The sequence below is a fragment of the Cnephaeus nilssonii genome (genome assembly GCF_951640355.1).
Source record: "Cnephaeus nilssonii genome assembly, chromosome: 8".
In the NCBI taxonomy this organism is placed as follows: Eukaryota; Metazoa; Chordata; class Mammalia; order Chiroptera; family Vespertilionidae; genus Cnephaeus; species Cnephaeus nilssonii.
The window spans coordinates 2,965,188-2,984,117 of record NC_137079.1 but is presented as its reverse complement, the minus strand read 5'-3'; the positions used below and the strand labels follow the sequence as shown (position 1 = coordinate 2,984,117).

At 45.3% G+C, this 18,930-nt stretch overlaps 1 protein-coding gene across 3 annotated transcripts in view; it reads left to right on the top strand.

The window, feature by feature from the left end:
• The first annotated feature begins 5,734 nt into the window (after nucleotides 1–5,734).
• Nucleotides 5,735–18,930, top strand: part of GPM6A (glycoprotein M6A) — a 184,127-nt gene continuing 170,931 nt past the window's right edge. The window contains exon 1 of one of the 3 annotated variants that reach the window (XM_079779073.1): nucleotides 5,735–5,836. In XM_079779073.1, coding sequence (XP_079635199.1) covers nucleotides 5,833–5,836 — 4 coding nt within the window. In that variant the 5' untranslated portion in view covers nucleotides 5,735–5,832. Of the gene's footprint in view, nucleotides 5,837–6,432; nucleotides 6,453–18,930 lie in introns of those variants that run through there. The other 2 variants (XM_079779071.1, XM_079779072.1) reach the window with 2 other exon arrangements.

The following is an 18,930-nucleotide window of genomic DNA, read 5'->3' as shown; positions in this document are numbered from 1 at the left end:
TAGTTCTCAGTAGGGACGTTAGAGTCGGAGCAGATAAGGGGTGTCTGGTTCTTCTACATTAAATGTAGATCGCATTTGAATTGCATTTTAACGATTGTGTTTCTGATGTCCTGAAATAATTTATTTATACTACAAGAACGCTTTGAATTTATGAAAGTCATCAACTATTTTTTTTCCTGGGATTATCAAATCATCCTTATCCTTAAAATATCTAAAGTAAAGTGAACAGCATTTAAAACTGATTTAATGGTGGGAAAAAATGACATCTCATTTGCCTCGGGTAATTGGACCACACTTCACAGTAGATAGAAAGTGAAGTTTCTTAACTTTCCCCATGTCTTTAGGGGCATACAGAGCGGCATATTGTTGAGTGAGCTTATTTTATATGCAAAATCTACAGTGCGTCTCACACAAATCATCCTAAAGTAATCTCACAGATATAGATGGGCTTCTTTCTAAGTTTATGTTTAATTTTGGTGGGGACCTCAATGCTACTTGATATTTCTTTTATATACTAGAGGCCGGTGCACGAAATTTGTGCACGGGGTGGGGGGGTCTCTCAGCCCAGCCTGTACCCTCTCCAATCTGGGACCCCTTGAGGGATGTCCAACCACCCGTTTAAACAATCCAGGACTGCTGGCTCCCAACTGCCCTCCCCTGCTGGCCTGGTCCCCCCCAACTGCCCTCCCCTGCAGGCCTGGGTCCCTCCCAACTGCCTTCCCCTGCAGGCCTGGTCACCCCCAACTGCCCTCCTCTGCCAGCCTGGTCACCCCTACCTTCCCACAACTGCCCTCCCCTGCAGGCCATCTTGTGGCAACCATCTTGTGTCCACATGGGGGCAGCCATCTTTGACCACATGGGGGTGGCCATCTTGTGTCTTGGTGTGATGGTCAATTTGCATATTAGTCTTTTATTAGCTCCCTGTCTTAACATCATAGCACCTTTACAAACTTCATCTCTTCCTTTAAGTGGAATGTAGCCTGAATTTACTCATTCCCAGCTCATTTCCTTCCTACTGCCAAAGAGTATTAGGATGATCAAGCACTAGATGGTCCACCTCTGTCCCCAAACTCCATAGTTAAATGAAATCTTGAATGAACTCTATCTCTTTTCCAACCTCCTTCCCTACCTCAGAGGACCGGGATTTTTCCTCTTCTCCCTTGCTGGTTCCTCCTCCTGTGTTCCAGATCATATCTCTTCCTTCTCTAGTATTCTGGGATGTAAATCTCTAAGATCATTATCTCTCTATTCACTAATCTATTAAACATGGTTTCACTTCTTTTATAGTTCACAAAATAAACTTCCCTTGACCCTAACAGCTTCTAGCTACCTCCCTACTTTCCCTGATGAGCTACGAATAGATTGTCTACATTGTTTTCCTACCACCGCCCACTTCCTCATTGCTCCTTCCTTTGAATTTCTCTGCTCCTCACCGTTGACAATACTCTTTGCTGATTGTTGGAGGAGGTCATGCAGAGGACGTGACTGCCAGTTAACCTGTGAGCTGGACCTGGACAATCAGAGGCCCCTCATCCCCTCCCCTGTCCTGGGAATGCACCTCTAGCCCACTGTGCCAGGAACCGCTTCAAGGACACAGCCTCGAGAGGGCAATGCGTTGTCATGTGTGGTGGGTAGGTGTGGGAGTCTACTTGTGTTGCAGCGCCCAAGACAAACATCATAGGTAAATGTCCTTGCTTATCGTAACTGCCACTTCCCCGGAGTGGTTGCCTCTTTCTTAGACCTTCCCCTGCCCTCGGTAGGTCCAGCGGCTGGTTTCAGGCTCATCCGGAGAGCTCCCAACTGCCTAGGTTTCAAAGCAACACTCGTAGTTCACCAGTGATCTCACAACTGCCAAATCCAAAGGAAGCTTTTCAGTCCTCACCATATTGGCTCTGTCTGTGGTATCTAATCCAGCTGACCTAATCCGTGCCTCCTCCTTGAAATTGTCCTTCCAGGACTTTCTCTGGGATCGTTCTTAGCCTAAGAACATTCTCTTGTGCTCCTATTTGTAGACCCCCTTTACCCACAGTTATTACATGCTTTTGTCACCCATTTCCCAACTGTTGGTTTTCTTTTCATACTACATTCTCCCTCAGTGAGTCAAACCATTGGTGATGTTGGAATGACATCTGACTAAGACAGAGAATGCTCAACCAATGACCCACAGTCACTCTATGCCTAGATCAAACCTTTTTTAGTTTGCAATAGAATCTGTAATGAAACTTTCCCACTGATCTCAGAATTTAGTGAAAGCCTCAATGGTAAGAACCTCCATATTCTAAAAAAGGAATTGCTAGTCATATCCCCACAGGACTTGTGCAGAGTGGGTCACGAGGTGGGGCAGGCAATGAGGTTGGGGGATGGTTTGAAGGCAGAATTTTAGGACTTGATGGACAATTAAGTGACAGGATGAGAAAGCAGAAATACAAGAGCATTGGCATTATGAATAAAATATATTAATTGAGGCTATGAATTAATTGCCATGTTTATGAAATCCCATGTAAAATTATATAATTTGTTAAATCTCAGGTGAGATAATGGCTTCTCTATCCCGCAGATCCAAGATATTGACGGCCATTTATATGGTCACTGTGAGATAGATTACTTAAACATCAGAATTGTGATATATTCCCTTATAACCAACCAAAAGAGAGATGGCATCATGATTTTTATTATTAGATGGCAGTGTATCATCAGTTATATCTTTAGTGTTTTCCAAAATTCTTATAAGTCACTGGGGGTGTCTTAAATATTTATGATTATAGTTAACGCTGACAATACCACCTCTTCCCCAAGTACGTGAGAACACACAGATCCAAGGAAGGAGCGTGGTGAACGGATAAGGTCATGCACTCTGGAGCACTCTGCCTGGGCGGGAGTCTCACCTTCCTGTTTATCACCTTTGCGAACGGGCGAGTGCATTACTTCCTAGTGGCTCAGTTTCCACAGTTATAAAGTGGGAGTAACAGTTTCTCCCTGTAAGTTTGTTGTGAGAATTATACGAGTTAATATAAAGCCCTTAGAACAATTCCTGACAGTAAGTTGCACTGACTTTATGTTATTATCATTATTTCATGTAATTTGTAGAATTACAACATCTTGAATAGATCCTCAGGAAGTAAGTGGTGAGTTGTCTGCGGTGACCCCAAAGCCGTGCTTGTACATTCGTCTCCAAACATGCGTCGTCTGTCTCTGTGAACCCGTGTGTCAGTGTGATGCTTGCTGCAGCCTCGGTTCCTGCTCATCGATTTCCAGAGCGGTGATGCAGGTCTGAATGGCGCCCCCTCCCACTGCCTCACACAGAATGACTTCCTGTTCCCACTGAGCTGAGGTGCACTTACAATGGCCCTTCCAGGAGTGCCCTCTTCCCTTATGGGAGAAAGAGCCCCGTAAATGAGTTTGTGTCCCTTTAACCCTTTGCACTCGCTTGCTTTTTTCTCGATTCCTTTATTCTACTCGGGATTTAAGTTTTTAAATACCCCAGATTTTACAAAGCGCAGCAGTAGAATAAAAAACTGGAGTTTCTTTTCATACAAACTTACTTATTTGGATTTTTTATATTTCAAATTATTGATACATTCAAAGAGTAATTTTAATCTCTATAATTTTTCGTGGTGTGATATTTTTTGAAACATTCACCCACATGAAGACCTGGTTTACATTCACGTATTTCGCAAATATAAATCGTCTCTCTTCTTCCTCCTTTGATTTTTCTGTTAGAACAAACAACACAATCTTTGTGTTTTTTGTTAGGGTGAGGTGTGATTATATGGAGCTTTCCATCTAAACGTTGCTCTAAGTTAGTGGATAATAATCTACCCCTGGAAGTTAGTGTACCATCTCTGAATTGTCCAACAAGATCATGTACTAGTTTCCTAATAAATTTCACATGCGTTACCGGTTTTTCATTTTTTCTTTTTTGGCATCAGTTGAGACGGCATTTACATTTTACTTGTTCTTTCATGCTAATGAAAACAAGAAAAGATACTGGAAAAATAGACAAAAATCCCCCTTCCTCCCGCGGTGAAACTACGTGTCGAGTGTGGCTCGACATACGAGCTGCTACCGATGCTAACCGTGTCGAGTCACACTCAACATCCGAGTGCAAAAGGTTAATGATGTGCTCTGCATTTAGTCATCTCTTTCTGCCCAACATAGTGTTTTTATTTTTTAATCGTCGCCCAAGGATATTTTTCCACTGATTTTTAGAGAGAGGGAAAGACAGAGAGAAACATTGATGTGAGAGAAACACATGGATTGGTTGCCTCCTGCACTAGCCCTGACCAGGGCCCAGGCCGGGGAGGAGCCTGCAACTGAGGTACGTGCCCTTGACCAGAATCGAACCCGGGACCCTTCTGTCCACAGGCCGACGCTCTATCCACTGAGCCAAACCAGCCAGGGCTGCCCAACATATTCTGAATTATCTTTCATATCATGTCTTCTCCATTCCATGGCCATTTCCTCTAGGTCAACAATCACGTCCACTTAATTCCGCCGCTTGCTGTGTGTGACGAAGAAGCGGCAGATACTTTGGGACCGACTTACTGAAGTAACTTCTTCCGTGTGGATCTGGAAAGAGCTAGGCCAGTAACCGCAGAATTATATAATTCTTTTTAGCTCGGAGGGACCTTCAAGATTACTTTTTCCAGATCCTTCACTTTTCAGATTAGGAAACTGAGTCCCAGTGGATCACAAGCCATTGCTCCCACTGAGGAGCCCCGTGTTCCACGGGGCCACCGATGACACTTGCCTTGAGTCACCTGTTCTGCAAGTGGCTGCTGCATATTAGGGCGTGTGTGTGTGTGTGTGTGTGTGTGTGTGTGTGTGTCTTCCAGGCCTTCACAGCCTGGCCAGGCTACAGGGAAATAGATTTCACATAGAAGAACCGAGAGAGGCATGGTGTAAATTAACGGGAGAATTTTCTCTTCCTCTTCTCTTTATTCATATTCTTATCATTGTTATTAAGGGGAAAACGGTACACTTAAGATTTCAAGGACTGTGAAATCTACATAGCAGACCAGTCTGTCCTGGAATATCTTCCCCTGGTCTCCAGGTAAGGATTGTTTTCTGGCCACCAGGTCCTTCTTAGCTGAGACTGTGAGTGTGTGTGTGTGTGTGTGTGTGTGTGTGAGTGTGTGAGTGTGTGCATGTGTATGCGAGTGTGTGTGTGGTGAGTGTGAGTGTGTGAGTGTGTGTGTGTATCTGTGTGAGTGTGTGTCTGTGTGAGTGTGTGTGAGTGTGTGAGTGTGTGTGAGTGTGTGTGTGAGTGTGTTAGTGTGTGAGTGTGTGCATGTGTATGCGAGTGTGTGTGGTGAGTGTGTGAGTGTGTGCATGTGTATGCGAGTGTGTGTGGTGTGTGTGAGTGTGTGTGAGTGTGTGTGTGTGAGTGTGTATCTGTGAGTGTGTGTGAGTGTGTGGAGTGTGTGAGTGTATGTGAAGTGTGTGTGAGTGTGTATCTGTGTGAGTGTGTATCTGTGTGAGTGTGTGTGTGTGTGAGTGTATGTGAAGTGTGTGTGAGTGTGTGTGAGTGTGTATGTGAGTGTGCGTGAAGTGTTTTTAGTCTTTAAGGCGGAGGCCTTTGCACGTGGCTCCCTGGGAGTGAAGGGGCGCGGCGGGGGGCGGTGGGGCAGCGGGGCGGGGGGCGGTGGAGGAGGACAGCGGAAGGAGAGGGACCCGCGGCCGGAGGGGCAGGTGGGGAGGGGAGGGCGGGTGCAGGAACCGCGCTGCTGGGAGGGGCCGGGCTGTCACTCTGCCCGGAGCGGAGGGAGAGCCACTTGGAGAACTTGCCGGCCGGGGGCTGCGCTCCGGGAAGGACCGAGGACGGGACCGGCCATGGGTGAGCGCTGGGCGCGGGCCGCTGAGGGAGAGGGCGGGGCGGGCGGAGTGGACCTGGGACCGGCCCTGCTGCCGTCCGTGGCGGGAGCAGGCGGGGCGGGGAGGGGGCACTGGGTGTGCGTTCGGGGGCGCCCGGGGCGGGGAGGGGGCACTGGGTGTGCGTTCGGGGGGCGCCCGGGGCGGGGAGGGGGCACTGCCAGCCCCGCTCGGAAGGGCTGCCGGGGCTCGGAGGCTCGGAGCTGCGCCCCAAGGCGATGGGTCCCTCCGGACCGGCTCAGGTCCCGCAGGCGCTGCTCGAGCTTCTGGAGCGCCCGCTCCGGGACTTGGGGCGGCGCTGGGAGCAGCCGGGCGTGTGTGTGTGTGTGTGTGTGGGGGGGGGGGGGGGGGGGTCCCAGGGGCGGGAGGGCGTCCCCGGGAGGGCGGGAGGGAGGGCGGCGGAGAGGGGTCAGGACCTGCCGGTGGTTGGGACCCCAGTGGCTTCCAGTGAGCTGAGCTCCCCGCTGGGCGCCTGCCCGTCTCCAGGCGGCTCACCCTTTCTCCCCGCGCCCCCGCCCCTCCCCGCCCTTTGTTCAGGGGGTTCCCTCCCGAGGAAAGAGGCCGGGACCCCGGATGTGCGGGTAGGAACCCCTCGGTCCACAGGCTGGGCCAGAGGGTGCGGACCGCTGGTCCCTTGGGGATGGACAGGCCCACGTGGAAGGGAGACAGGGCGCTGCGGGCGGGGCTGCCTGTGCGGTAAGGTGGCCCCGACACTCACGGCCGCCCCTGCCTGACCTGGGGGACACCCCTCCCTGACCTGGGGGACACCCCTCCCTGACCTGGGAGACTCAGAGAGACCCGCGCTCAGGGCCTTTGAAGAAAACAGTGTGGCCAATGGTCTCCAGAATGGCCTGTCTCTAAAAGTTTCTGAAATGGGAGTGTTTTCAAGTTAAAGATATGTGACAGCACACTTCCCCAAGTGCAGGGGAATGTACTTCAGGCCTGCCCTCCTTCCTTCCCTCTTCCTTCCCTTTCCTTCTTCCTTCCTTCCTTCCCTCACTCCCCCTCCCTCCCCCTCCCTCCCCCTCCCTCCTTCTCCTCCTTCCCCCTCTCTCCTTCCTTTCCCTCCTTCCCTCCTTCCTTCCCTCCCCCACTCCCTCCTTCTCCTCCTTCCTTCCTTCCTCCTTTCCTCCCTTCCTCCCTTCCTCCCTTCCTTCCTTCCTCCCTTCCTTCCTTCCTTCCTTCCTTCCTTCCTTCCTTCCTTCCTTCCTTCCTTCCTTCCTCCCTCCCTCCCTCCCTCCCTCCCTCCCTCCCTCCCTCCCTTCCTTCCTTCCTTCCTTCCTTCCTTCCTTCCTTCCTTCCTTCCTCCCTCCCTCCCTCCCTCCCTCCCTCCCTCCCTCCCTCCCTTCCTTCCTTCCTTCCTTCCTTCCTTCCTTCCTTCCCTCTCCCTTCCTTCCTTCCCTCCCTCCCTCCCTCCCTCCCTCCCTTCCTTCCTTCCTTCCTTCCTTCCTTCCTTCCTTCCTTCCCTCTCCCTTCCTTCCTTCCCTCCCTCCCTCCCTCCCTCCCTCCCTCCCTCCCTCCCTCCCTGCCTGCCTCCCTTCTTCCTTCCTTCCTTCCTTCCTTCCCTTGTATATGGGATTATAAACTCTGGGTAGTATAACACTCTGCAGGAAAAAGCTCTCCTAAATGGAAATCCAAAGTGATAGAGTGTAATCTATTTATTTACTTTATTAAGTGCATTAAGATGATATTTGGATCCAACATAAACTGTTTGGAAAGGATGGCATTTTTCTTACCTTGTAACCTAAAGCTTGTGTGGATTCTCTGCCCAGAGTGAAGGCACTCCTGATTTGAGAGTTCATTCTTTCTCTAGCTTGCATCTCCAAACTATAATAAAACAGTTAGTCTGGATTTTACTTCCATGCCCTGGGATAAATTTCCCATGACCCCACGTTCCCGGAAGGTATTACTGTGGGGAGGAGGTGGAGTGAACGCCTGAGCTCTTGTGGTAATCCTGGGCTTGGTTTTGAACTGTTACGTTTTCTCTCCTATCTGTAATCTGACCGCTGCCTCCATATCATGGGTTCCTTCTCCCACCAGGAGGGGAGGCCACGCTGTCCATTATAGTTAAGTCACTAAAAACTCCTGTTGGTGTCAGCTGGCTGGGAGGGGAGCGTGGGTCTGGGAAGCAGGTGAGAACCCAGAGGTGAGGGAGGTGGGGAAAGAACAAGAATGCACCAGAGAAGGCGAGCCTGAAGCTGGGACTCACACAGTGGCCCAGGCGCACAGCCCGGGAGCAGGAAGAGCCAACAGGCAGATGGGCCAATGGCAGAAGGAAGGAAGGAAATATGTCCAGAAACGAGAGAGAAAACAGTGGGTCACCTAAAGTCATCTTTGTCCTCCTTTTTAAATTTACTTGTCAAAAACACAGAACTTCATTACTTGGAACTTCTTGCATTTGGTGGTGGTGGAGGATGAGGACTCAGCATCAGAGGACAAATTGCTAAGATAAGGGGAGGAAACAGGGTAGGCAAATGGCCAACTGTGCCAGCAGGTTGACTCCATCTTTTCTGGTGTCACAGCAACTGAAATTCATCATTTAAAGACGGGTAGGTGGTGCTCTGGGGTGAATACAGCATCAGTTCCTGTTTGACTCAGAAAAAGAAATCCACACTCTAGCATTGTGGAAGAGTGAGAGGAGTTGATTCATCAGGTATTCTGAATAATTGATACTATCATATCCATAATGCACAAGGCTAATTCTCAAAAGAAAAGTTATTTGCAAAGTAAGCAAATTGAGATGTTGGCATCTCATGCTTTCTCCATTTTCTTTTTGTTTCTTTCCTCCACTTATCTAAGAATGCAACAGGGTTCCCTCCACCCCAAAATTGTGCTCTCCAGAGAAGGTATGCTGCAGTATTCCATACTCAATATGCAGGACTGGTTCTTTGCTAGGAGTGTTTACATTTAGTTGCAAGATTCAGTTTCACCCGCCGGCTCTCTGATTGTGGACTCTCAGGCCCTAGTACGATAGGTCACTGGCTGATCTTTGTTTTATTTTAAAAATAATGAAACTCTTGCCCTAACCGGTTTGGCTCAGTGGATAGAGCGTCGGCCTGCGGACTGAAAGGTCCCAGGTTCGATTCTGGTCAAGGGCATGTACCCTGGTTTCGGGCACATCCCCAGTAGGAGGTGTGCAGAAGGCAGCTGATTGATGTTTCTCTTTCATCAATGTTTCTAACTCTCTATCCTTCTCCCTTCCTCTCTGTAAAAAATCAATAAAAATATAAAATAATAATAATAATAATAATAATAATAATAAAATAATGAAGCCCAGCCAGCGTGGCTCAGTGGTTGAGTATCGACCTATGAACCAGGAGGTCACAGTTCAGTTCCCGGTCTGGGCATATGCCTGGGTTGCGGGCTCCATCTCCCATGGGGGACATGCAGGAGGCAGCCAGTCAATGATTCTGTCTCATCACTGATGTTTCTCTCTCTCTCTCCCTCTCCTTTCCTCTCTGAAATCAATACAAATATATTAAAAAAATAATGTTGACCATTATTTAGCTCCACAGATATTACAGGAAAGGGTTCATGAAGGGAACGGTATTGAACCTGGTTTGGAGGGATGTGAGGACTTGGGAAGTGAAGAGGTGGTCTGGATAGAATCGTGGGCCCCTCCTCAAAGCAGGAAGGAAGTGAATTTGAGGAGCAGGGGACATGGACCTGGGCTGGCTGGGTGGGACTTGATTCTGAAGAGCTTTTAAAAACAAGCAGCTAGAATTTACCCGGCAGGAAACAGGGAGCCATGGGAGGTTAGGGAGTAGGGAATAATTATAATGGAATTGGTGTTTAAGGAAGGTAAGTTGAGCAGTGTTTTAAAGACAAAGGATAAACTGGAGAGGGTAGAGCCAGTTGTGATAATCATCTGGATAATAGGATCGATGTCAAGCCCAGTCAGAGTGGAATGGCGGTAACCATGGAAATAGAGAGAACAAGATGGAGGAAAGATAGTTCTTATATTAAAAAAAGAAAACCTATAAAATTAGGCAATCGACAGAGGAGCATGAACAAGAGAGACTCTCTGGGAATTTGAAACCTTGAATATTGGGAAATAGTCAGTCCCTTGATAGAATATTTAAAGGAAAAACCAGATGGTTTATTTTCTGGACGCTTTGGGCTGAAAATCCATTTTATTTTTAAAATGTTAATTAAGAGGTGATGGCTAGATATCTGAACACAAATGTTGAGTGGGTTAGAAATACATAATGAGAATTTAATCAGAGCACAAGAACAAGAGGAAAATAAGATTTGAGGGTTACCAACCTTCAGAAACATCATAATCCACATAATGAATTACCTGTTTGAAAGCATGAGTGGGGGGTGCTGGTTGAGGGGTAGGGAGAGAAAAGATAAACACTGTTTGTAGGAAGAGGAGAATCGACCACATGATATGACTAAATGTGATATCTTTAACATTCTAGGAGTCCATAAACTTGACAAGAGAAGAAATTCAGGCAGAAACATTTTGCTGTCATTCAATTTTAGTAAAAATTAATTTGGTTAGGGATCTGTAAAATTATTTGCTAACTTAGGGAAATAATAAGGAGACATGGTATTATCTTGAACTTATACATTTTCCAGGAAAATTTGACCCCCAAGTGACAGATATGAACAAAGTACAAAGAGCCAAGATTTGAAGCAGGAGTAGATGATAATCCCTTATGTCTTTGGGTGGGTTCTGTTAATCTTGGGGATCCTGTTTCCTTTTCTGGTTGAGGAGGGGGTTGGGAAAGATTCTGTAAATTTATGTAGCTCAGATCTTGATTCAATAACAATTAGAGGAAAAAGCATGTAAAGCAGATAAGGTTGAGCTGTTTCCATGAAGCGAATCAAGAACATTTTAATGATGTTAGACTACTAGGTAAAATTTTTAAGGGTCATTCCCGAGAATATTATAAAAGTCTGACAGTCTGAACTTGAGCAGAGAAAGATAAACTAATGTTCTGATTGTCTTTACTGTGTAATAACTGTCCCCCAAAACAGTGAATTTAAACATCAGTTTCTATTATCTTTCACGGTTCTGTGGGCTGACTGTTGAGCAGTTCTCATTTGAGGTGAGCCTTTGCCATCCAATGTCTACTGGTTACTCGGCCGCCTGAAGACTTGTTCGGGCTGGTTGTTGACGATAACTCCCGCATCTCGCTGGCAGTCGGTGCTGGCTATTGGCTGGAAGTCCAGTTGGAGCCATCTCTAAGGGGGCTGGGCCTTTCACAGAGGGGTGGCTGAGAACATTCCTAGAACAAGTGTTGCAAGAGACCCAAGCAGAAGCTGCAAGGATTCTCCTGCTCTAGACATCTTAAGGCTTTCACTTCTACTAGGATGATTGATGGTCATAAAAAGCATTCCAAGCAGTCATGTGACCCCTCTCTTGATGTGGGGAGTAGCATACTTGTTCAAAGAGAAAGAATTGAGGTAGCCAACAAATGGATCTTATTCCTACAGCAAGCATGTCAAACTCAAAGGCTAACACGGGCCAAATAACAAGGTTTAAGTTCATGTGGACCGCAAAAAAACACAAAAGCTTCAATTTTCATAGAAACGTAGGTTTATTTCGATAGAGACATGCTGAATACAAAGGGCTGAAATAAATGAGTAATCATTCACATAAAATAATAGAACATTTTAATAAAATTAATGTTTTTTTCTTGAACATTAACTTACCAGACACAGAATAACTGCACAAATTAATAAGCGTAAAGCAAATAAACCTATTTTTCTTGTTCTCCAAAAGCACAATATTTCCTGTCGTGCACACCAAACAAATCAGTCCAAGACTAATGACGTGGCCATCGGCTGCTAAAATATTTGCTGCTGGTATTAGTGGAGAGAAATGGTGCGCCTGCACGTAAGGCGTGTAAGGGAAATGAATGCAACATGATTATAGTAATCGGTCATCAGCATATGTTGTAGTACATAATTAATAATTATGTATAACAGGGTATTGTAAAAATTAAGTTATGAATTTTTATTAAAACATTTTTTACATACCATTATATTGGCTGGGCCGCAAAAATATTCGTTGTGGGCCACAAGTGGCCCGAGGGTCTTGAGTTTGACATGCTTGTCCTTCAAGAAATGTCTGGTATGCGCACTTCACAAATAGACATCATCAGGTTTACAACTGAAAACTTGATATAAGTTTTATGAAACACATATGATAAAGGGCTGAACCTTTAATTAGAAATCTGAAGAAACCTAGATAGTCACACTAAAATGTCACGTAAAACATTTGAGTGTGCACATTGATACCTGGGTGGAAATGTGTCAGTAGAATGCTGGGGAAACACCACTCACAACTATGTCAAATACCACCAGCTAATCTTTCTTACTTTAATTTAGGTTGATGTTTCTAAGGCTATTTCAAATTACTGATTATTTTATTTATAATTGAGTTTGTATCACAAATTGTAATATAAGTCAATTGGTATAAATCTGGGGTCCTCAAACTTTTTAAACAGGGGGCTAGTTCACTGTCCCTCAGACTGTTGGAGGGCCGGACTATAGTTTAAAAAAAAACTATGAACAAATTCCTATGCACACTGCACATATCTTATTTTGAAGTAAAAAAACAAAATGGCAGAAACACCCGCATGTGGCCCGCGGGCCGTAGTTTGAGGACGCCTGGTATAAATCCTTTATTCACTATCCCTTTGTCACAAAAAACTAAATGCTTTGAGGTGAACTGTTTAGCAGCTGGCTTTATTTTTCACGTGTGTGCTACTTGCACAAAATACATAATTTGAATTGGTATTATATCAACTTAAAGTAAGTCTAGGCTTAACTGTACTTAACTGTACTTTTTTTGCAAGATATGTTTCTAAATTAAATATGTAAGATTTCAACTTAACAAACCTTTAAATCTAAATCTCATTTTATTGTTTTTAACTGGAAAGGGTCAGAGCTGTCATTTACGATTACAAAAATATAGGTCTTTCTCCTAGACAACTTAAGAACAAAGAAAAATTGGGATAAATGAGATGGGTTTAAACTCAAGGACAGAATTAGTTTCAACCTAGAAACTTAGAGGCCTTAAAAAGAATTAGATTCTGACAATTTCAACTTCATTGGTTTGAGGTCATTCTATTTTCAACTGTTTGACAAGAGATGAGGAAATTAGGGTAATGTGAAGCTGTATGCTCCATGCACACTACTCTCGTTCAGCAAACAAAGCCTCCACAAGAAATAAGGGCTGACCCACATAACCAACATCGCTGAATAATGCCTGAGGAGTCCGAAGGTCACTTGACATGCAGTTAAAACAGCTTCTTCATTTTGTTAAGATAACTCGTCAAGCCTAGCCGGCATGGCTCAGTGGTTGACCATCGACCTATGAACCAGGAGGTCAGGGTTCGATTCCCTGTCAGGGCACATGCCCAGGTTGCAGGCTTGATGCCCAGTGTGAGGCGTGCAGGAGGCAGCCAGTCAATGGTTCTCTGTCATCATTGATGTTTCTATCTCTCTCTCCCTCTCCCTTCCTCTCGGAAATCAATAATAATACATTTTTAAAAACAAAGATAACTTGTCAAAATAGTCACTACTCACTCCACAATGTATAAGACATACAAAGAGTATATAATAGCAAAATAAACATCTCTTGTTGTTTCTATGAAACTTCTTGTTCTAGAAACCCTCATGTTAGTGTCTAATTGCAATAACTAAGAAAATATGTTAATACGACGTCCTGGATCTCAGGCTCAGAGGCTGGGGCTGGGGCGGGGGAGCTGGTTGTGTTCACATGTAGGCCACTGGCATCAGGCAGGACGCCTGGCGCTGCTTTCAGAAGCAGCTGTCCCAGAATGCCTCTCTCCACCAGCCCTCTGAGGACCCCCGATAACTGTTAGCCTTTGCCTGTATCTCTACTATGTTGCCTTCAATTTCTCATCCAGTTCCCGGCTGTACGAAATGTTACCAAGAGCTGCGTCCTGGGAGTGCTGTTACTCTCCCTGTTGTACTTACTAAGTCTCCTAGTTGCCTTCTCCGTCCTCACCTGTCAGTCACATCCATGGGTGTTCTGTAGAGTTTCCCGAAACTCTCCCCTTGAAAATTACTACTGACTCGCAGCCTGGTGGTTTCAGGTATTATTTATGTGTCCATAATTCCCAAATTCTTATTGCTCTACTCAGCTGTCTCCACCTAGCCACGTCTCTCATCCTCAACCTCAGTGTGTTCAAAAGTGAATTCATCCCTCCCAGACCTAACTGGGTCTCTCTCCCCTTCCGTGCCCTCTACCTCCTCTTTGTTTTTCTTGATGACTCGGGTATCCCTGGCCGGCTGACCTCATGTCATAACATCACTTCTCGTCTGCGTCCCCATGGATTGATCCTATGTGGGTGCAGCTGCTTTTCTTGGCCCCTCACCCCTCCCACCTGGGCCTCAGTGGTGGCTCCTCAGCCAGTCACTTCCCTCTTCCAGGGTCCTCCCACACTGCCCCCAGGGATGGTCAGAACCACCTGTGGTCACGCCATGTGCCTTCTCCAACTTCATTTCCTGCTATCCTCTCATGCTTGTTAGACCCAAACAAAACCAAAAACCAAACACACCCACAAGCAATTGCATTGGTTCACCCTTTCTTACCTCCGACCATTTGATCATGCTTGTTATTACTGCTTGGCCCGCCTTTTCTTACCCGCGGTCCATGGAAATGCAGACCTCGATTTGAGCCTTCATGAGCTCAGGTTAAGTGTATTTCCTGCAGGAAAAATTCCCGTGATTTCAGCAGCTTAGCGTTCTCCAAAGCATGGGGTAAGTACCAGTGAACCGCAAGGCACTTTTACTTTGTGTATTTCACAGGTACTTCTGTAGTACTTCCTATGTGCCATGTGCCGTTTTAAGTGCTTTCTGAGCACTTAGTAAGTCAACTAAGTGCAGGTAATGGACGTTGAATACTAAGGGGGTTTTCTGCATTCCTGTTTCAGGTTTTCTTATTAAATAGGACAAAAAGCACAAAAATTCACGACAAGGATGTACCAGGTAGATGAGACAGTGTGTCAGGTTATCCATTATTGTCACTGTTTTCACATTCTTCCCCTTCTGAAGAGAGATTTACAAAGAAGAATGCAGGTTGGCTTGCCAGCCCCCGTGTGTGTGAGAAAGTGCATCCACAGTGCCAAGTCCCCAGAGAGGAAAAAGCCAGAGCAGCTATTCATGTAAGTGCACCATTTGTAAGTAATTGGTTTCTTAGTAGAGATGAAGTGGAGACCACTAGAAAAATGAGTGTGATTAATTACTTTCATTCATTTCACAGCAATTATCTTAATGGACTTCCTTTTACATAACAGGATAAATGCATCCTGGTTTAAATAAACAGAAATGTAAACTGATACTCATCTCACAAGAGGTAAAACTATTTTTGAAAAGATGGATGAAAACACATGTATTTCATGGCGTCATATTAAAATCATCGTTGTACCTGTGGTGCCCTGCACACCCATGGTAAATGAGCTCTCTGTAGTGTATGCTTGCTATTTTTAAAATATCAGATATTTTTAAAATTAAACTGATTTTAACATGATCATTGGTCAACATGATCACATAGGTTTCAGGTGTGCGTTTCTAGGTTACAAGATTGCCCACCACCCAAAGTCAAAACTTCTCCTGTCACCACACATTAGGACCCCCTTCTCCCCCCACCCCCTTCCCTCTGGAGACCACCACACTGCTGTTTGTGTTCATGAGTTTCAGTGTTATATCCCACATATGAGTGAAATCATATGCTTCTTAGCTTTCTCTGACTTATTTCACTTAGCATAAATTCTCAAGGTTCATCCATGTTGTTGCAAATGGCAGTATTTCATCCTTTCTTATGGCTGAGTAGTATTCCATTGTGCATGTGTACCACATCTTCTTTATCCAGTCCTCTATCACAGGACACTTTGGTTGTGCTCATGTCTTAGCCACCATGAATAATGCTGCAGGGAATATAGGGGTGCATATATCTTTGCAAATGTGTGATTTTGAGTTTTTGGGGTACATACCCAGGAGAGGGATTGCTGGGTGGTATGATAGCTCTATTTTTAGAGGAATCACAGACTGCTTTCCATAGTGGTTGTACCAGTCTACATTCCCACCAGCAGTGAATGAGGGTTCCCTTTTCTCCACAACCTCTCCAACACTTGTTATTGCTTATCTTGTTGATAATGGCCACTCTAACAGGTGTGAGGTGATATCTCATTATAGTTTTGATTTGCATTTCCCTAATTGACAGTGATTTTCATATATCTATTGGCTGTTGGTATGTCTTCTTGGGAGAGGTGTATTTTTTGGTCTTCTGCCCACTTTTTGATTGGATTGTTTGTTTGGTGTTGAGTTTTATGAATTCTTTATGTATTTTGGAAATTAAATCTTTGTTAGAGCTACTGTTTGAAAATATCTCCCATCTGGTTGGCTACCTCTTTGTTTTGTTGTCAGTTTAGGAGTGTAGATCTTAAGCATTCTCATCATAAAAAAATAAAAAGGTAACTATGTGAGATGATGGATGCGTTAATTAACTTAATTGTATCATTTCATGGAATCTATATATATAAAAGGCTAATATGCAAAGTGTCCCCTCAGGAGTTCAACTGGGAGACTGGAGTTCGATCCCTTGCTATGATGTGTGCTGACCACCAGGGGATGGTGCTGAATGAAGGAGGGCCCTGGCCAGCAGCCGGAAGGCTCCGATAGGCCCTGATTGCCAGCCAGGCCTAGGGACCCCACCTGCGCATGAATTTTGTGCACCTGGCCTCTAGTATACATATATAATCATGTCACATACTTTAAATTTTGTCAGTTACACCACAATAAGTTTGAAAATATTTAAGAAAATAAAAACCTATATTAAAAACTGATTTTAATATCGATTTGACTGAACAAGTATTTCTTAAGGCTCGATCACATGTACACCCTGCTTCTAATTTCTGCTGCAAAAGGGTATTAATTGGAGATATAAAATTCACATACAGAAAACTATTTGAGAATTTTATGAGATTTGATAATGGAGTTCTAGATGAAGTAAAATGATTGCTAAAATCATTGGTCCGGAATGGAAGAGATCAGTGGAGGCCACAGTCATCAAGGGAGGTTTTCTGAATGAGAACCTTGAAGGAAGGCCGGATCATGTGCGACGGTCAGGCAGTGGGTGGTTGTAGTGTGGGCCACTCAGGGACCATCTGCAGTGCTTCCCGCCCATAGTTCTTATGTGAAGGCTACTGAGTTTTCCACTCTGATGACTTCCGGAATGGGCATTGGTCCCATCCTAATCTAAATGTGCCTCTTTGATGTTCAGCCTTCTTGTGGATTCAGCTTTCTAATTGGCCTCTGCAATGGACTCACTTCCAGCTCACTCTCTTTTGTCTATAGAACACCTTGTCGACTCTGTTGTTCTCTTATGTATTCCCCAAGATATTGCCAACATTGTCAGCCCATGTGGGCAACCCTTTCAACAGTAGTTCTTTCCACCTCCACTCCTCTGCCTCACCTGGGCTTTGGTAGCTCACCCCTTGGTTTTGTCATTAAGTGAGATTTTTCTGAATATGTAATTATTTTGGTACTTTTTAATCCCCTTCCCCTTTCCCACTGAATGTGTGAATTAAAACCACTCACACTCACACCACCAATAACATGGCAGAGAGCATGATTCGCATTGTATTACATGTGCACCAAGGAGTTCCAATCAGTAGAACAAAATGTGGATAGTGCCCTGGTGGTGAGCAAGTTGGGTTCTGCTCGTCACAGCATGGTATCCTTCGGTTCCTTCGCTCTGTTACCAACTCTAAATCTCTCATTGTCCTCACAGCCCTTAGAACCTCATCCCACTTGCTTGCTTTCTACTCCAACCTATCATTACTTCTTTCCTGCGCAGTCATGGCCTGCGGTGACAACCACTCTTTGCAAATATTCTTGACTCCCTTAGCCTTTTGTCCCAAAGAGTCTGGATTATTGCAGCATAGATGGGAGAGAGGCTTGAAACGAGGACTGAGAAAATGGTTCTATTGCAGGATCATACAGTTGTAGCACTTCAGATAAAGAGCGATAGGGATGTCAGCAGATTTCCCGACTGATGTGGTTGAAAGGCAGGAAGTGGGAGAGATAACGAGAACAAATGCTATCTTCTTCTCTTTTAGCAAACCAACCAGTCCAAGTGGGTATTCAGGTGAAAGAGAGGAAGGAGCCACCCAGCGCAAGCACACTGAGACTATTCACCACTTAGGCCAGGCAGCCATGTGCTCTCCCCCAGCGGCAGCCTTCTGTTTTCTTTGTCACTGGCTTTCTTCTTCCATCCCTGAGGCTGTAGCTCATTGTTTATTTATTGGCTGTTTAGCATGAAAAGCATCTAGTCCTTGATTGTTGACAGACAGCCAATGGGCTGGCATCTTGGGCTGTTGGGCTCCTGGCTTGGTTAGGCTGGCTTTGCTGCTCTTCACTGCCCTGAAAGTTTAAGGACTCGGGCTGCTGTGTCGGTTGGTGTTGTCCTATCCTTCCTAACACTTGCCAAAGCTTTTCCATGCATCTTGGCAGCCATGACAACTTTTAGGTCAGATTTCCGCTCTGATCACAGCATCCTTAGAAGTACAGCTCAGGACTGCCAGAGCCACTGCCTTTCTCAGTGACTGCCGCGGATGCTGACTGGCTGCTGGCTCACTGTCGTTTAGACACCTCAGGCAAGTCTCTCTACTCTGTGAATATATAACCACAGAAGAGTTTGATCTCCTGGGGAGAATGAAGACGTTCTTTCACTGAAGAGCAGCTTCATGGAGTTAATTAAGCCTCCTTTTCTCATGTTCATTTCTGAACTAAGCTAGAAATCACTTGCACTCCTTTTTTTTCTTCCAGTTTTTATAATTAGGCTTTCAATGGACTTAATCTTTTAATTTAAAAATGATTATTTGCCAACTTGTTGGGTGCCACTGCTTAGGGGACAAAGCTAAGCCTACCAGGTACCAAGGAGAGGCGCAGCGAAGTTGCTGTAAACACAGCGTGACAAATTTTCAAGTTTCGTTTTCAACGAAGACCCAGGGCATCTTGTGATCAACGAGAGGAGCTATAGTTATTTTATTTTTCTAGAGAAAGGAAGATTTG